At 46.0% G+C, this 17,925-nt stretch overlaps 1 protein-coding gene across 2 annotated transcripts in view; it reads right to left on the reverse strand.

Annotated features, from left to right (window-relative positions):
• The window catches only part of Map6 (microtubule associated protein 6), a 73,364-nt gene extending 57,050 nt beyond the window's left edge, over positions 1-16,314 (reverse strand). The window contains exons 1-2 of one of the 2 annotated variants that reach the window (XM_077796877.1): positions 15,649-16,314; positions 13,577-15,510 (exon numbers count right to left, since the gene is read on the reverse strand). In XM_077796877.1, the coding sequence (XP_077653003.1) occupies positions 13,577-15,510; positions 15,649-16,314 (2,600 nt within the window). Of the gene's footprint in view, positions 1-13,576 lie in introns of both variants that reach the window. The other variant, XM_077796876.1, reaches the window with a different exon arrangement.
• Between the last annotated feature and the right edge of the window lie 1,611 nt (positions 16,315-17,925).

Genomic DNA, 17,925 nt, shown 5'->3' on the forward strand with positions numbered 1-17,925 from the left:
ATTGCATATTTAATCCAGTGGCCCACTAAATCTTCAAGGGAGAAATGGTCAGGTCCTGCTCCCCACTGGAGACATTCTGCACACATTGGTTGTGCAGTCTTTTGTGTCTGGACCACAGAGAGGGATAAAAGCACAAGGGTCAAGCACTGCCTTCAGGGAACTTAGGCTGAATGGACTTTCTTGTACAGCTCTGCAAAAATCCAGTGAGGAGTCCTTAAGGTTCCTGTGCTTTGGGGGGAGATACTGGCAAAATGTCAGAGAAGCACAGAAAGATCCTCAGCAGGGAAGTCATTACAGCCCAGGAAGGAAATGTTATCCAGAGCTCGCATACAATCAACCCACACTCTGGTGGTTCCTAGGAAATTCAAACTCCAGACTTCAGTAAAAATTAGATAATAGTACTAAGCACAAAAATAGTTCTTAATTCATTTTCAGAGAAAATTTAAGCTTGTTAACAATCATTCTTTTCTAATTGCTCTCATTAAGATTCTAATTTTATGTTTCTTGTTTTATGCATGCAATGATTTCATGTGTACAGCCTGGCAAGAAGCTGGCCTCCCATTTAATTAATATTTACATAGGCAGATTATAAAATAGTGACTCGGAAATGGTTGCTGGAGTAAAAATGTCCATAAAAAATCTTTTCGAGCATTTTATGGTTCTTTTCCCAAAAGTTTCGAGTTTGTGCAAACAGAAGAGCAAAGGGGCTTCTTCCTATTAGCCAAGTGGCACTCAACCTACCAGGGATAATAGTGATGAGGCTAATTGCCATTTATTAAGTGGTTATAAAATATGGGCTAAGCACTAGATAAATACTGTACATATCACTTATCCTCTTGTTCAAATAAAATCTTTTAAGCAGCTACTAAACACCCTGAACTAGGCTAGGTGATGAGGTGCAATGGTAAATAAGGCAGGTAAGAGTCACTGACTTAATAAAATATTAGTATCGTTCAACAGCCTTACAATGTAGATACTATTCATTCTATTTTATGAGTAAGGGAACAAAATCAGAAAAGAGTGGTTAAGTAATCAAAGTTGTACAGTTAGTATGTGGTATGTAGGATTTGAACCCCAAGTCCCAAATACAGCAGGACACTTGAAAGAAGGAAGGTACAGTACCTCAAATGGCCTTCTGTACCCGTAGTTCATTGTTAAGGACCTTGGGAAGGGATATACAGTTTCTTATTCTTTCCCTTCCCAGTGGAACTGAGTCCTGTGCTCTGACACACTGCACAGGTACAGCTAGCTCCTCTAGGGAGTATTCCAGAACCCAGAACCCATACTCAGAGTCCCCTTGACCTCCCTCAACACCTCCTGCAAATTTCTATTACAGCAATGACTACCATTACCATAATTTTCTTCACATGCGTTTTTCACACTAGACCAGGAGCTCCTTTAGGACAGGTACCAAATTATCCACCTCTGCACCTTACAGGTGCACAGTCCCTCATCAGAGAAAGGAATAGATGTTGCCAGATAAATAAATGAAAGACTTCCCTTGGTAACCTACTCTGCCTCATTCTCTCAACAACAACAACAACAAAAGCAGCCAGCACTTACTGAGACAGGCACAGGCTGTCACAAACATGAACTCTCTCCATCTGCATCATGACTCTGTGATGCTGCACTGTTCCATTTGATGAGAAAAATCAAAGCCTCCCCAAGGACCCACTTTTAAGTTAAAAAGGCATGCTTCACACTGAGTTTTGGTGGTCACTAAGCCCTTCACCGGCTACCAGACACTTCCCAGGATGCAAACAATCACTCCTTCCACAATCTTCCAAAGAATTAACACCCCTGTAGTGCTTCTAGAGAACGCTGGCCCTGATTTTAACCTGGACTTAGTTACATGCATCCATGTTATCTCCCTCATGAGAAGCAGTCTCCATCAAGCAGAGATCATATACTCTTCATCAGGGACCCTCATGGCCCATAGTCCCAGTATATTCTTAAGATGTTGCATTGAACTTGGAATAAAAATATTAAACACACTTAATTATTATTCTGAAACTATGATCAAATAGATCCAACCTAATTCCTATTTTCACAGCATGAATCAATCCTTAAAAGATAGAAGGCTTACAAAATGTCACTATGAACTAAAAGCCCTGAAGGAGAGGAAAGATTTAGAAAAAAGAAAGGAGAAAGGCAGGAAGGAAAACTGTGAGTGAAACCCAGGCCTGGAGAAGTGTGGGCTTTGTGAGAGCCCATCTTTGGCTATGGTTTGGCCAGAGCGCCCCTGGGGTCCCTGTGATTTTCATGTGCAACCAGGGCTGAGAACCCCCAGGAAAAAACATCAGGTATTTAAAAAACAAAACAAACAAACAAAAACACCATTAGCAATGAATAGAAAGGTTAGAAGCAAAAGATAGGTCAGATTCTGGCAGGCTTTGACTGCAGACCCAAGGCTGGGCCTTGCACTGGAGGGAAGGGGATCCAGAGACATTTTAGGACAGGGAATGGCAAGAGTACTTGTCCCTTCCCACTGCAGAAACAAGGAGAATGGCAAGGGCTTAGGACAGTGAGGAAAGATGGCATGAAGGCTGAGGATGGCAGCAGCCCCCTCGAGGATGGTGTCTTAATGGGGGTCTGCTTGAGCAAGATCCAGCTGTGGTCTGGAATGAGGAGAACCAGATCTCTGAGCCATGTGGCCACTGACTGGCTGTGTGATCTCAGTCCCCACACCTCCATAACTCTATTCTTCATCTTTAGAGATAGAGATGTTTACCTTAAAAAGCCAATAAGAAGTCTAAATAAAAAGACATGCTTAAGTGTTTGGTACAGAGTAAGCACTCAGCAAATGAGGTCAAAGCTCAATTGTCTCAGTTCTTTCTAATATTCTGCTCTTTGGCATTTTTTCATTGTCTACCTTTCTAATTATAATGCTTTAGTGGTAACCAATCTTTAAAGGATAGAAGACTTGCAAAAAATGCACTCTAAGATATGTCACACATGGCCGATTTTTGAAATCACTGTGGGAAATGGACAATGACCACAAGGGAGTAGCACTGTGGAGGAGGGAGTATTTCAGGGAGGTACTTGTGGGTTTTGCGGCCTGAGGCTGGGCACAATTTTTCCAACAAGAGAAGTTACACCGGCTTGGTCCTGCAAAAATCTCTTCATTTATCTGGAAAGCTGCACAGTGATGGAGACCATGCTAGAATAAGCGGGGATATTGAGGACTGTCATTACTGCACACAGCCAGGGGTACTGCCCAGGGCTGACTGCAGGAGCTGGGAGGTAGAGGCAGTGGAGGAGGGTGGAGAGCAAGCAAAAGCCAATGCCAATCCTTCACTGACTGCTCTCCCCTCTTCTCTGAGGTCTAACTGCCTGCTGGGCTCTGGCTTCCATGTCCTCATCCTCTCTATTCCCTCCCAGCCCAGCATCCATGAGTTCGATTCTCACCAACAGGTTTGTGTTGTCCAGATCTTTCTTTTTCTCTTCTGCCTTTTCTCTTGGGCATCAAACTACACTTCCATTTAGTTTGTATTTTGATTTTATTTTTTGTTGAGGTATAACATGCCTAGAATAAAGTCCATAAGTGTTTACTGTTGCATAGATAGAACCATCTAACTGCCACTCAGATCAACATACAGAACCTTCCCAATGCCTCAGAAGGTTCCTCTAAGCCAATACCTATCTACCCATCCCCCACAGAGACTTCCAATATCCTAACTACCACTATCATCCAGTACTTTTTTTTGTACTGGGGATTGAACTCAGGAGCACTCAACCACTGAGCCACATCCCCATTTTATTTTTTATTTATTTTGTATTTTATTTAGAGACAGGGTCTCACCGAGTTGTTTAGTGTCTCGATTTTGCTGAGGCTGGCTTTGAACTCTCAATCCTTCTGCCTCGGCCTCCCCAGCCACTGGGATTACAGGCATGTGCCACCACATCCAGCTCTGTACTTTTATCATCTGTCTTTGAAATCATATAATTTGGGTCATTCACTTCGTGCATGATATGGTTGGAAAGTGAGGTGTCCCCCAAAAGCTCACATGTGAGACAATGCAAGGAAGTTTGAAGGAGAAATGATTGGGCAAGGGCTTAGGATAGTAAAGAAAGATGGCATGAAGGCTGAAGTTGGCAGCAGCTCCCTTAAGGGATTAATCCCCTGATGGGATTAACTGAGTGATTAAAGTCCGGTAGGGTGTGGCCAGCAGAAGTGGGAACTGGGGATGTGCCTTTAAGGTATATATTTGTATCTGGCAAGTGGAGTTTTTCTCTCTGCCTTCTGATCATCATGTGAGCTGCCTCCCTCCACCACATTCTTCTGCCATGATGTCCAGCCCCACTTCGAGCCCCAGGAGCTGGCTGTCCATGGACTGGGACCCCTGAAACAGTGAACCCCCAAATAAACTTTTCCTCTTCTACAGTTGTTCTGGTCAGATCTTTCAGTCACAGCAGCAAAAAAGCTGACTAAAACAGTGTGCTTATATTTAGTTTCTTTCACTCATCCTTTGGTCTATGACTTGTTCTTTTTCATTGCACTGTAACAGTCGTTCTCGATAAGGAATAAATGTGTCCCCCAAAATGGCCTTTGTGATGTCTGGAGATATTTATTGCTGCAACTCAGGGCAGGGAGGGGCAGGAAACCCTAATGGCTGGAGTGGGTAAAGCCAGGGCTGCTGCTAAACATTCCACAGTGCACCAGGCGGCCCCTCGCTACAAGGAAGTATCTGGTGTAAACTGCCAACAGAAATCCCACGAATCATCTAAGCTACTATAACAAAAGACCACAAAACAAGGCCCATTTATTATTTTACAGTGCTGTTGTTTAGAAGTAAAAAATGGGTGTCATTAGGGACTTTAGGGCAGAATCCATTTCCTTGCTTTTTCCTGTTCTTAGAGGCTCCTGCATTCCTTGGCACTGATCCCCCTTCTCTTTTCAAAGCCAGCCACGGCCAGCCAAGACTTTATCACACTGCACCCTTCTGACATCCATGCCTGACTTCCTCAGGACTCTGTGATTACACCAGGCCCACCTGGATCATCCAGGTTCCTCTCCCCATCTCAAGATCCTTAACTTTATGACATCTTCAAAGTCCTTTTTGCCATATATTTATTTATAAGTTCCAAGAGTTAGGATGGAGACATCTTTGAGGGAGGCCTTATTCTGCCTACCATGTCCTGTAAGAATATTCTGCATAGTTTGTGCATCCTATTGTTGAAGGTCATTTGGGCTATTTTTAGTTTTAGTTATGATTAATAATTTTTCCATAAACTTTCTTGTACAAATCTTCTGCACTCATTTCTGTTAAGTATATATTCAAGAATGAAAATGCTAGGTCATAGGATAAAAATGTGTTTAAATTGAATAAATCATACCAAAGAGTTTTATAAAGTGATTGTACCAGTTGACATCCTTATTAGTAGTATGTTTACATTTTCCTTCTGCACTAAGAACTCATGTAAACCTTCCAAAGACACCTCAACAACTTGGCCACAAACCATGCTTTACAGCTCAGTGAATGATATCATTCTTCTCCAGACATCATGAAACCTGGGAGACATCCTGGACTCCTCCTCCCTTTCTGCCTACCTTCCATTAGCCACTCATCATTTTCTTCTATGCCATCAACACATATTGACATGATTCCCTTGATGAATGTCCTGTCATCATCTCTCACCTAGATTACAGCTTTCTTCCTTGACCCTGTTCTTCCTAATGCCTCCAATCCAAATTTCCCACTGCTGTCAAAATCACCTTTTCTAAACTCCAAGACCCGATCCTGATTCTTCCCTTTGTTTACAAGATAAAAGAAGCCTACATCCCTCCTTGCCATCTCATCTTATGAAATGATAACCTCTAAGTTCTACTGTATGAAATTGATTGCAACCTTTATTCTAATTGGTTCCTTCCTCATTGAGTATCCACTCATCTTTCAAGACTCAGCCTACCAGTCACATTCTCTGCTGAGTCCTTTTCCAATAAACCTCGAATCAAGAGGACTTAATTCCACCCCCCATTTGTGTCCAACTACACTGCACAGGCTTTGTATCATGGCACCTATAACTTCTCAGCACATTCTTTGATGGCTAATTTTCTCTACTCCCTTCGCAAGGATGATTTCACTTGCTCCCACAGCTTAATACCACCCACAAGCTGAGGCTTTTCAAATTTATATTTACAGGTGAGACTGCTCCCTGAGCTTCAGATCCATCTGCTCGACTGATTCTTGAACTCCTCAGTATCCCCAAATGCAAATTCTATCTATTAAAAAGTAAGCTCCACCTCCACTTCAGACATTTTTCTCCACTATAATCCTCATCCCAGTAACTAGTGACTAACATCACTGCCAGTTATCCAAACAGGAAACACAAGTGTCATCCTGGATTGCAGCCTCCTCCTTGCACCTCAGTTGGTCAGTATGATCCACTGTTTTCTACCTGCATTATGTTATGAATCACCAGCCCACAGACATGGCGAAGGCTTTATCCTTCTCTCTGCATGGTTTCAATAGCTTGCCTCTTATTGGCCCCTCTTCTCCTATCAGTCAGCAAGAATTGTACAAAATTTAAATCAAATTATCTTGTTTCCCTGCTAGGATTCCTTCAAGGACTCATGATTGTCTACAAAAACAAATCCAAAATCTTTATCCAGAGTTGCAAAGCCAGGGGTAACCTAGCCAATACCTACCTCTCAGAAGCATGAAAAGAAAGGGAATAAGGCTGGGGATGAAGTTCAGAGATAAAGAACTTGCCTAGCATGCACAAGATACTAGGTTCCATGCTCAGAAACACACATACACACAAAGGAATAGTAAAAATAAGGGTTAGATTTACTGAGAGAGAGATTAATTTTCAACAAACCCCAAATTTTGTTCTTTGAAAAGACTAAAAAGCAAAATTAACCTCAATAATACTAATCCTAAAAAAGATACAAATTAATATCAGGTATGAAAAAGGGAATATAGCTACAGATAAGCAGAGACTTTTTTATGTCAATACATTTTAAAATTAGAAAAAATGTAAATTTTCCAGAAAAAAATATAAATTATAAAAATCAGTCCAAGAAGAAACACAAAACTGACTTAATCTCTATGAAAGACATCAAATTTATAGAATTAACAAGTTCATGAAAAAAACACCAGATCCGGAAGTTTTATAGGAGAATCTTATCAGATATTTAAGGAACAGCCTTTCCCATACAAATTGTTCCAAACAATTAAAAAGGAGAAAAATGTATTCATCTAATTTTATAATCTTTCTTCCAATATAAAAAAGTAAAACTATAGACCAGTTTCACTTACAAATATATAGGCAAGCATTTTAAATAAAAAATAGCAAACCAAATTCAGCACAAAAAAATATTTTTGTCTAAGCAAGATTATCCCAGGAATGTAAAGATGGTTTGACATCAGGAAGAAATCTAACATCATATTAAAAAAAAAAGCCATAAGACCCTTTCAATTGATGCTTTATTCAATACAATTCAACACCCATCTGCATTTTAGAAATCCCTAGCAAACTAGGATAACAAGAAGTTTCTTACTCTAATCTCATAAAAACAGAACAAACATTGTTTTTTAATTGTTATATTGTTATTTTATTGTTAATTTTATTAACAATAAAATTTTAGAAGTAGGCCCATGTCACAAGACAAAAAAAATGTCTGTTACTGCATATTATTCAAACCTAAACTGGATTTTCTAATCAAGGCAGCAATTCAACAACAAGATACATAGATATTCGAAAGGAAAATAAAAAATTGCTGTTTGCTAAAAACATACATTATCTCTATAGACAATCCTAAAGCATGTATATATAAAACTAGTTAGAGAGTATGGTAAGGTTCCTGAATATAAGATTAACTTATAAAAAATAATGCATCTGAGCAATAATAAGTTAGAAAATGTAATAAAATAAACTCTTTGTAATAGGAACACTAATTAAAACAGAGCTTGTAAAAAAAAGAAAATAAGAGACTGCAGTATTAGCTCAAACTAATATAATAGAACAATGAGCCCAGAAATAATAACTAAGCATGTATGACCCTTATGTGATAAGGAGACATCATGAATTAGTGGAGAAAAGGTAAACTTTTAAAAAGGGCCTGAGATAAATGACTTTCCATATGGGGGGAAAATTTGGTTCTGACTTCATTCTAAACATAAAGATAGAATCCAGTTAAAGATTTATCTATAAAAAAAATAAAACTTAAAAACTATAATTATATCTGGGCCCAGCAGCTCAGAAGCCTAAGGCAGGAGGATCACGAGTTCAAAGACAGCCTTAGCAACTTAACTAGGCCCTAAGCAATTTAGAGAGAGCCTGTCACTAAATAAAATATTTTTTAAAGGGCTGGGTATATGGCTCTGTGGTTCAATTCTTGGTACCAAAAAAAAAAAAAAGAAAGAAAAAGAAACAACAACAACAAAAAAAACCCAACAACCCTATAATTATAGAAATGATCTTTATGGAGAAAATTATAAAACATAAACAAAGAACATGAAAGAAAATGTAAGTTGACCCATATATACATGTATATGGGCAAATCATCCCTTAAAGACAGCAAATCTCTCTGAGCAGTGTCTCCTTGAGTAAAGCCAGAAGTCTAATTGCAACAAAATTATCTATAGTGTTTATTAAAAATAGATTCTTAGGCTCCACATTAAACCTATTGAAGCAGCATGCCTGAGAATGTGGCCCAGGAATCTGAATCTTGGTAAGCTCTTCAGGTGATTCTTCTGCATATTGAATTTTGAGAAGCTTGCCTTGTGGACATATGTCATAACCTGATTGCCCATTAGAATAACCCAAGAGAGCTTTAAAACATATAGATGCCCAGACCCTACCCCAGACCAACTGTATCAGCGTCTCTCCATGCAACAGCATTTTTAAAGGCCTCCAGATCATCCAACATGCAGCCAGGGTTGAGGCCCCTGGCTTTAAGCAAAGGTACATCAAGAGTCAGGCCTGGAATGCTCACCACCTTCCCCATCTGAACATTGCCTTCTGGTGTAAGCTAGAGGAATTCAGACTGTATCCCAATTAAAGAGGACATGACTTCCCTCGGTACAATTATAACTTATTTTTCAGTATCCCTAGCTTGAATACATAGCAAGGGCTTGTTGGTCATTTTCTGAAATAAATTCAATTAAATGAGCAAAAGGAAATTAGTCAACATGTAGATTAATAAAATGTTCACTAAGTCCTATATATCCCACTGGATCAACAAATCTAAACAATGCAGAGGAACATTAGGCTGTGAGAGGTATAGAAATGGCCAAATGCAGCCCTTCTCTTTAAGTGTCCATGATCTGGGAGGTGGAATACATATGGATAAACCACACACACACACACACACAAAAAATAAAATAAAATAAAATAAAATAAAAAGTTAAAAAATAAAAAGTATTTGACAAATAAGCAGACAGTGATAACAGTTTAGATAGTAAAAATGGTAATTCTGAATGGCAGGATCTAGGAAGGCATTGCTTGCTGAGGGCCATTGCCAAGTAGGAATGACGCATCGAAATTTCCTTGCCAGCGTACCCCATGTTGCTTAGAGGAAGGACTCGTGGAAATGGACTTGCCTTGGACATTCGCTGTGACATTGCATGTGTGTTTGAGAAAGGTGACCCTGCTCAAGGACCAGGGTGGATCCAGGTTTAGGGTGTATCCTGCAGGTTTTAGGAAGTATCCCGCTCCTTGGGTTTAGGGCGGTCCTGGTTTAAGACAATTTGGGTTTAGGGCGTTCCCGGTTTAAGACAATCTGGGTTTAGGGCAGTTCCAGGTTTAAGGTTATTCCTGCTGGGAATAGGATAAAAAGCCTGGTGGAGTACGTGTATTGGGCGGCAGAACTTGGATTTCCCCAGAACGTGTTTGTACAGGGCCGGTGTGAGTTCGGGAATAAAGGATTGCTGTTTGAATATACAAGGTGTGAGTGGCTCGTGATCTTGTGCCCAGCCAGACTGCGGCAATTGCTGAAGACTCGGTATCCAAGACTGACCTTGAAGTATTGGTGGGACTTAAGCAGGAGGCAATTAGGAAAATGGACAGTTGTGGTACAGGGCAGTTCTGCATAGCACAAGCTAAGTCAGATGGGCCTTTCTCTCACATTCACACAAGGCCGTAGGGCAGACATTAAAGGCTCTTTTTCTTCCTGACTTCCTTGTTACTACTCTCATTTTTCAAGTATTTTGCCTCTGGTTTATTAATTCTGCCTCCTGGTGCCCCAGCTGATTTCTTCTAGGAACAGTTTCTCATTAGCATTTCTATAGGGACACCTGCTACCCCATCTATCCCTATTAACCAATGGCCAGGGCAATGGGGTTGACGGGGAGAGAAATTTTAATCCCCTCCTATGACTCATCTATTTTCTAATTGAGACTGTCAGAGCTAAAGTCACAAATGGCTTCCCAGTGAAATCCATCCTCAACATGAAAAACTGTAACAAAGACATGCTTCTCAAAAAAAAAAAAAAAAAAAAAGACATGCTCCTCAATTTTCTAATATCATCTGTGTAAAATAAATGTATTAAAATAAATACACCTTATGATTGTGAAATATTCTCAAAGCCTCAGATAGCCACTTGAATGTGAAACTCCCAGCTAGTATGAATGCATGAATCAGACGAACTATTGAATAACGAAGGTTTCTCAAAACCGTACTCAAAGGATATCTAATACTATTAACTGGCTGTCTATTAGCATATATATGATTCTGAAAGCTGAATTGTATTTTATGTTATATACCGATATATTATGCTGATAGATTATGTGTCCTTTCTCAAGCAAACTGCTCACATTGATGTCATGTGACAGATGTCACTTGTAAAGCCCATGAGAGGAACCAGTCACCATGGTATAAATATACCATGATTTATGGCAGAAGAAAAGATTTTATAAATCAAATTTATCATTGAAATGGAGTCTTACTTGCTTTCTGTGATGATGTAAGGCCCACCTACAGTGGACATGGGACATACTTAAATTCAGTAAATATCCAGAATTATAGCAAGGAAAATAATTTGAGATAATAGGGAGGGAAATCAAAGTTCCAGGTAAGCCTATAATTCCTTAGCATTTCTCTAATACTGTATTTCTCTAATAGTGTATTTAATCTATTAAATATCTTATTTCTTTCAAATTTTATTTCACCCAAAGTGCATTTTTCTGTCATTGGTTAATTTTTATTCTGGAACAAAAAATAATGTGAAATTTCACATCAAATTTGTCTTACACACAAACTGTTAATTAAAGAAATTAATGTTTCTTAGCAACACTCGTTCTCTTAATGTTTCAAAATGCTTTGACTATCAAGCAAAAAGGCACTCGTGGCCCAAAGTCATATTATCATTAAATTTTAGAGAAGACCTGAATTGTTTTTTTGAAAAAAATTGTGAAGTGTTCAAAGATTTTTCTTAACAGGTTGATACAGTTTTAATAGTTCCTAAAAAATAGTCATTCTCACCAGCTGCACGAGCACAGCCTTCCCCTACCCAATCTAATCATTTCCATATGTGTATAATTCAAACTGAAACATAACATGCTTATTACATGTACAGCTAAGGTTTTGTTTTAAGGGAAAAGGCACAGAGCAAAGGTACAAACCAAAATTTGGTACAAACCAAAATTTTCATCCGACAGGTTGCAGTCATTCCTTGACTGACCAATAATCCAGAAACAAAACAAGTCCTACAAATTAGGGAAAATAAACTGAATAGGAGGTTTGAGAACCTGGGCCCTCTCCTGTGACTGTCATTAACTACATGGAGGTGAGAAGAGGTAGCTTCTGCCTAGTGGGTGGTGAGGTTCCACCTGCCGTAGGATGGTAGAATGGGAAGAGGAAGATGAAGCCACAGACCAGCGATCTGTAATGTTGGGCCAGCCATAGGGTTCTTAGGGAATGCAGTAGGACCTTATAAACAAGAAATTCATTGCAGAACCAGAAAACTGCCTCTTGGTTTCATTTATGCTCCTTGCTTATTTGTTTCCTTTCTTGGTAACAGCATAAAAATATTATGAAAATTCCACCTCATTGTGGCTATCCAAAGAAAAGGATATGTGTCCTTGTTTGATCCAGAACTTTAAAAGGAAGCAATGTATTTCTAGGAGAACAGTGAGGTTGTGATAGCAGTAAATCAAGAGAGAGATGGTAAGTAGGAGGTGAAATTTAGGAAGACAAAGTAAGATGTCTCCATATGCTAGTTTTTTCTTGGCATGGGAGAAAGTGTTTGTCATGTTCATTGGAGGACATCAGTCTGATTGAAGGTATGTATGGTACCTTATAGGGTATTGGCAGAGGACACTAATTCTGCAACCTGCCCCCCACCCTCAGTCACCAGGAAGAAGGCAACTAATTCCTGTGGTACTGATGAAGGACCCCATAAGCCACATTTTGAATACCTCTAGCTCAGTTATTCATTATGCACATCTGCTTCTTTAGAGACCCCAACCCAGTGTTACATTTTCAGCCAACTGTGATTGGTTAGCTAACTGATGTTGGTTGAAACATAAGGGCAGGTGAGAAAACAGACTGAAAGGATTGAGACTGCAGCAGAGGGAGAATTTGGGAGTGAGGAGATGCTTGAAGACATTCATTTACAAGGAATTTGAACCTTGCTAAAGACGGAGTTCTTGGTGGTGAGAGAGTAAGAAACACATCTGGAGACCATGAAGGGCAGAGAGAGAGAAAGGAGATGCCTCATTAGGAGAAATGGGCCCAGGCGTCTAGGAAGTAGAAATCAGAGCAATGAAGCATCCTGTAGAAGGTCAGAATGGAAACGAACTAATGACCACTATGTCCCTGGCATGAGCAGTCCTCCAGAATCCTCACAATGTCAGCACAGTGCTTGGCCTATAGTAGGTATTGAAAAATACCCTGGATGTTTAACTTAAAATCAATAAATCATGGAAAAACACTAAGAGATATCTATTATTAATAACAACTTACAGCTAAGAACCTGGCCCTGAAAAAGATTGAGAAATTTGACCAATGTGTGACAGCAAGTAAGAAGCAGGAGGAAAATGACTTCAAAGTCTGAGTGATAGAGGAGGAGGGTGATTTGTAAGGACCTGAGGAGAAATCTAGAAAAGGGTGTGGTGCTTGAGTGTAGCCCAGAGACTGAGAGATAAAGAAGAATGAAGAGCCAAAAGAAGTGTTCTGGGGAGGAGGGTGAGAGGTCACTTGGAAAGTATTCTTCTAGAAGGATGAGAACCCTGCAGGAAGACAAGGTAGGTGGGCAACAGTGAAGCCAGCAAGGGGCAGCGGCCAAGTTAATGCAGCAGGTGAGTTGCAGGGAACAGAAAGGAAGTGCAACCCAGCTGTGAAGAAACCTGCAGGGTCTCTGTTGGGTAAGTGGGGATCTGAGATGAGCAAGGATGGGGGAAGGTGATTAAAGTAGTAAAGAGAAAGATCTGGGAAGGCTGGAGTAGTAACTAACAGCTTTAACACAGGACAAGGGAAGGGAGTATGCAGTGGGAGAGTGCCTGGCATGAGACTGGAGGACGGGCGTGGTCTGGCATGAGAGAGGAATGGGAATGTGTGGTCTGTGAAGGCAGTCTTCAGGAGAGGATAAGGGTGACCAGCCCCACTGCGAGAGCTGCTGCTGGTGTCTCACCTGTAGGAGCTGCTCACTGTACTGGTCACCTCCTCGCGGATTTGCCGGTTGAGGGCATCTGCAGCTGCGCGCCCCTTGCCACCCTCTGGGCCAGTGGCCTGGGCAGCTGGCAGCGGCGTCTGCTCGTGCCCCTCGGAGCGATGCACCATCCAGGGGGGCCCCGCCTTCCTGCGAGTGTCGCGCTCATCTGCACCAGATGCCTTTCCAGCCGCTCCGGCCTGTGCCTGGGCCTGGGCCTGCGCTAGAGCCTCGGACGGGGGCGTCTGCTCGTGCCCCTCGGAGCGATGCACCATCCAGGGGGGCCCGGCCCTCCTGCGTGTGTCACGCTCATCTCCACCAGACGCTTTTCCAGCCGCCGGGCCACCTTCTTCGGCCTGGACCTGAGCAGCCGGCACAGACATCTGATCTTGCCCCTCGGAGCGATGCACCATCCAGGGGGGCCCCGCCTTCCTGCGAGTGTCGCGCTCATCTGCACCAGACGCCTTTCCAGCCGCTCCGGCCTGTGCCTGGGCCTGTGCCTGCATTAGAGCCTCAGACGGGGGCGTCTGCTCGTGCCCCTCGGTGCGATGCACCATCCAGGGGGGCCCCGCCTTCCTGCGAGTGTCGCGCTCATCTGCACCAGACGCCTTTCCAGCCGCTCCAGCCTGGGCCTGGGCCTGTGCCTGCGCTAGAGCCTCGGACGGGGGCGTCTGCTCGTGCCCCTCGGTGCGATGCACCATCCAGGGGGGCCCCGCCATCCTGCGAGTGTCGCGCTCATCTGCACCAGACGCTTTTCCAGCCGCTCCGGCCTGGGCCTGGGCCTGTGCCTGCGCTAGAGCCTCGGACGGGGGCGTCTGCTCGTGCCCCTCGGTGCGATGCACCATCCAGGGGGGCCCCGCCTTCCTGCGAGTGTCGCGCTCATCTGCACCGGAAGCCTTTCCAGCCGCTCCAGCCTGTGCCTGGGCCTGGGCCTGCATTAGAGCCTCGGACGGGGGCGTCTGCTCGTGCCCCTCGGTGCGATGCACCATCCAGGGGGGCCCCGCCATCCTGCGAGTGTCGCGCTCATCTGCACCGGACGCCTTTCCAGCCGCTCCAGCCTGGGCCTGGGCCTGTGCCTGCGCTAGAGCCTCGGACGGGGGCGTCTGCTCGTGCCCCTCGGTGCGATGCACCATCCAGGGGGGCCCCGCCATCCTGCGAGTGTCGCGCTCATCTGCACCGGACGCCTTTCCAGCCGCTCCAGCCTGTGCCTGGGCCTGGGCCTGCGCTAGAGCCTCAGACGGGGGCGTCTGCTCGTGCCCCTCGGAGCGATGCACCATCCAGGGGGGCCCCGCCTTCCTGCGAGTGTCGCGTTCATCTGCACCAGACGCCTTTCCAGCCGCTCCGGCCTGTGCCTGGGCCTGGGCCTGCGCTAGAGCCTCGGACGGGGGTGTCTGCTCGTGCCCCTCGGAGCGATGCACCATCCAGGGGGGCCCCGCCTTCCTGCGAGTGTCGCGCTCATCTGCACCAGACGCCTTTCCAGCCGCTCCGGCCTGTTCCTGGGCCTGTGCCTGCGCTAGAGCCTCAGACGGGGGCGTCTGCTCGTGCCCCTCGGTGCGATGCACCATCCAGGGGGGCCCCGCCTTCCTGCGAGTGTCGCGCTCATCTGCACCAGACGCTTTTCCAGCCGCTCCGGCCTGGGCCTGGGCCTGTGCCTGCGCTAGAGCCTCGGACGGGGGCGTCTGCTCGTGCCCCTCGGAGCGATGCACCATCCAGGGGGGCCCGGCCCTCCTGCGCGTGTCACGCTCATCTCCACCAGACGCTTTTCCAGCCGCCGGGCCACCTTCTTCGGCCTGGACCTGAGCAGCCGGCACAGACATCTGATCTTGCCCTTCGGTGCGATGCACCATCCAGGGGGGCCCCGCCTTCCTGCGAGTGTCGCGCTCGTCTGCACCGGACGCCTTTCCGGCCGCTCCGGCCTGCGCCTGGGCCTGTGCCTGCGCTAGAGCCTCAGACGGGGGCGTCTGCTCGTGCCCCTCGGAGCGACGCACCATCCAGGCGGGCCCGGCCTTCTTGCGGGTGTCTTCCGCACCGGAAGCCTTTCCGGCCGCCAGGACACCGGTTCCTCCTGGGGCGTCCTGCTCCATGGCTTCGGCGGCGGTGGTCACCGGCCAACGCTCCTGGCTCTGCGGCCGGCGTTTGGGCGCCCCTAGAATAGGCGCGGTAGTCTGAGATGACGAGGGGATCTGCACCGGTTTGGGGATCCACGGGTGGTCCCCGCGGCGCGGCAGCGGCCAGGCACGGAAGTCCTTCTGATACTGGGTCTCCCGCTCAAAGGGCGCGTCCGAAGGCTGGTACTCGCTGCGCGGCCGGCAGCTAGGCTCAGGCCGCTGCACTTTCCAGGCGCGGTAATCTTGCCGCATCACCGAGTCCGCGGGGCCTGCCCTGGGGGTGGAGCCGGAACCCGCGCCGGGGCCCAGCCCACTTCGGGCGGAGGCAGCCGCCGCCGCCTCACGTTCGCCGCTAGGCCCGGGCGCTGGCCCTGTTGCCCGGGCAACTGCATCCAACTCGCCTAGGGCCGGCTGCGTCTCTATGGCGACCGCGCGCGCCGAGGGGGGCCGAGTCTGCTGCTGTTGTGGCGGTGGCGGCTGCGGTAGGGCGCCCGGGTTTTCGGTGGCCTCCGAGTACTTAGTGAAAACCAGCGGCACCGCTATGTCCGCCTTGTCCAACTGGTTCCAGAAACGGGCGATGCAGCAGGCCCGTGTGATGCACGGCCACGCCATGATGCTAGATGCAAAACTGGCCCTCTTTCTTTTTGTATCTTTAAAGCAAGTCTCTAGAATCTTCCTTCAGCCCCTGGCCCCTACCCACCAATGTGATTCCCACCGCTTTCTCCCCCAATCAGCCTACTACTTCGCCCTCCTCCCTCAGAGAGCACCCGGGGAGAGCTATCGCTAAGATAAAGTCTGTAAAGTGCCTCGATTACCGGCTGCAAACGCCTTCGGAACGCAGCTGCTGCGAGCGCCGAGCGCCGAAGGGCCAGCTGCACGGCGTCCTGGAGTCCCCGGCTAGGGCGTCTGGGACGCGCCCCTCCCTGCTGCTGCGGCGGCGCGCAGACCCTGGGGAGCGAGGCGAGGCGAAGCGAGGTGACTGCGGGCTTAAGCCATGGCGCAGAGGAAGTGCTGGGTGGTGTGGCTGCAGGCTCCACGGACCGGGCTTGATTCTCCTTTCCGCCGGTCCAGTAGCAGCCGGCCACCTAGTAGGGCATGGAGGCGATCACCTCCAGCGCAGACCGAGCACCGCCGTCTCCGCTGCTGCCTTGGATGATGCTGCAGCCGCTGCCGCCGCCGCCTCTGCTGCAGAGAGGCGGCCCCACCCTTTTCTGCCGCTCAGTAAGGGGGGTTGGGGGGGGACCCAGGAAAGATGCTGAGAGGGAGAGCGCTGCAGAAAAAAAAATCACCTGCTGTCGTCAGCGCGCGCTGCTGGGAGCTTGCCCTCTCTTTCCCCTCCTCCCTCAGCTCTGGCAGCTCCTCCCTCCTCTGCTCCCAGGCAACAGCGGATCTGTGGCCTTGGTAGGTTCAAGTCTCAAGCACTTGCTGCCCTTGTGCTGGTCACCTCACCTCCAGGAACCTGAGGCTCTTCTTTTGTAAAATAGAGCTAATCATTGAAGGAGAAGAAATATTAGATGAAATATGGAAGGAAATCCCTTGTGAAATGTCTGTCCCTTAATAGATATTTTTAAAAAGAGAGGTGCTGCTTGGTCCGTCACGGGACTGTATTTGAACCCAGTGTGACTGGCTCCTGATCCAAGCACTTAATGGGTGTCAGGCCTTGTTCAGATGTGTGGAAATGGGGGCCTCAGGCTGGGGTGTCCTGATTATTTGTTCCCTGGAGGATCCTTGGGAAGCAGTGTCTTAGACCTTCCCAAGAACCACAGGGTTCCTCTTCAGCCCAGAGGCCATAGCTGGAGAAAGTCGATGGTAATAGGATTCTGGGATAGGGGTATAGGTGAGGAAATTGAGGGGTAAACTGGAGGGGGACTATTCCCCCAGGAAAGTGTAGGGTCTGACCTGCAGGGACTTTCTGGCAGGGGGCATCCCTGTTCCCCATGGTCTTCTACCTTGGAGGAAAAATAGATTTTTTGAATCAGACAAGGTCTTTGTCATCCCTGGGCCTTGTCAGTGTCTTGGGTCATCCCTGAGCCTCGGTCTTTTCTGGAAAATGGAGGAAATAATACTTGCCATAAGGTGATATTCTTGTGATAGTGAAGGACTCAGAGCAAAAGCTTTGAGCCAAATCCAATCTGCAGGGATTCAAATCCCAGCATTTGTAGTCCTTGTTGTATGGCCATGGGCAAATCATTGCAACTTTCTGGTCTTAAATTTCATCTATGA

Source organism: Urocitellus parryii, chromosome 4, assembly GCF_045843805.1.
Source record: "Urocitellus parryii isolate mUroPar1 chromosome 4, mUroPar1.hap1, whole genome shotgun sequence".
Classification (NCBI taxonomy): domain Eukaryota; kingdom Metazoa; phylum Chordata; class Mammalia; order Rodentia; family Sciuridae; genus Urocitellus; species Urocitellus parryii.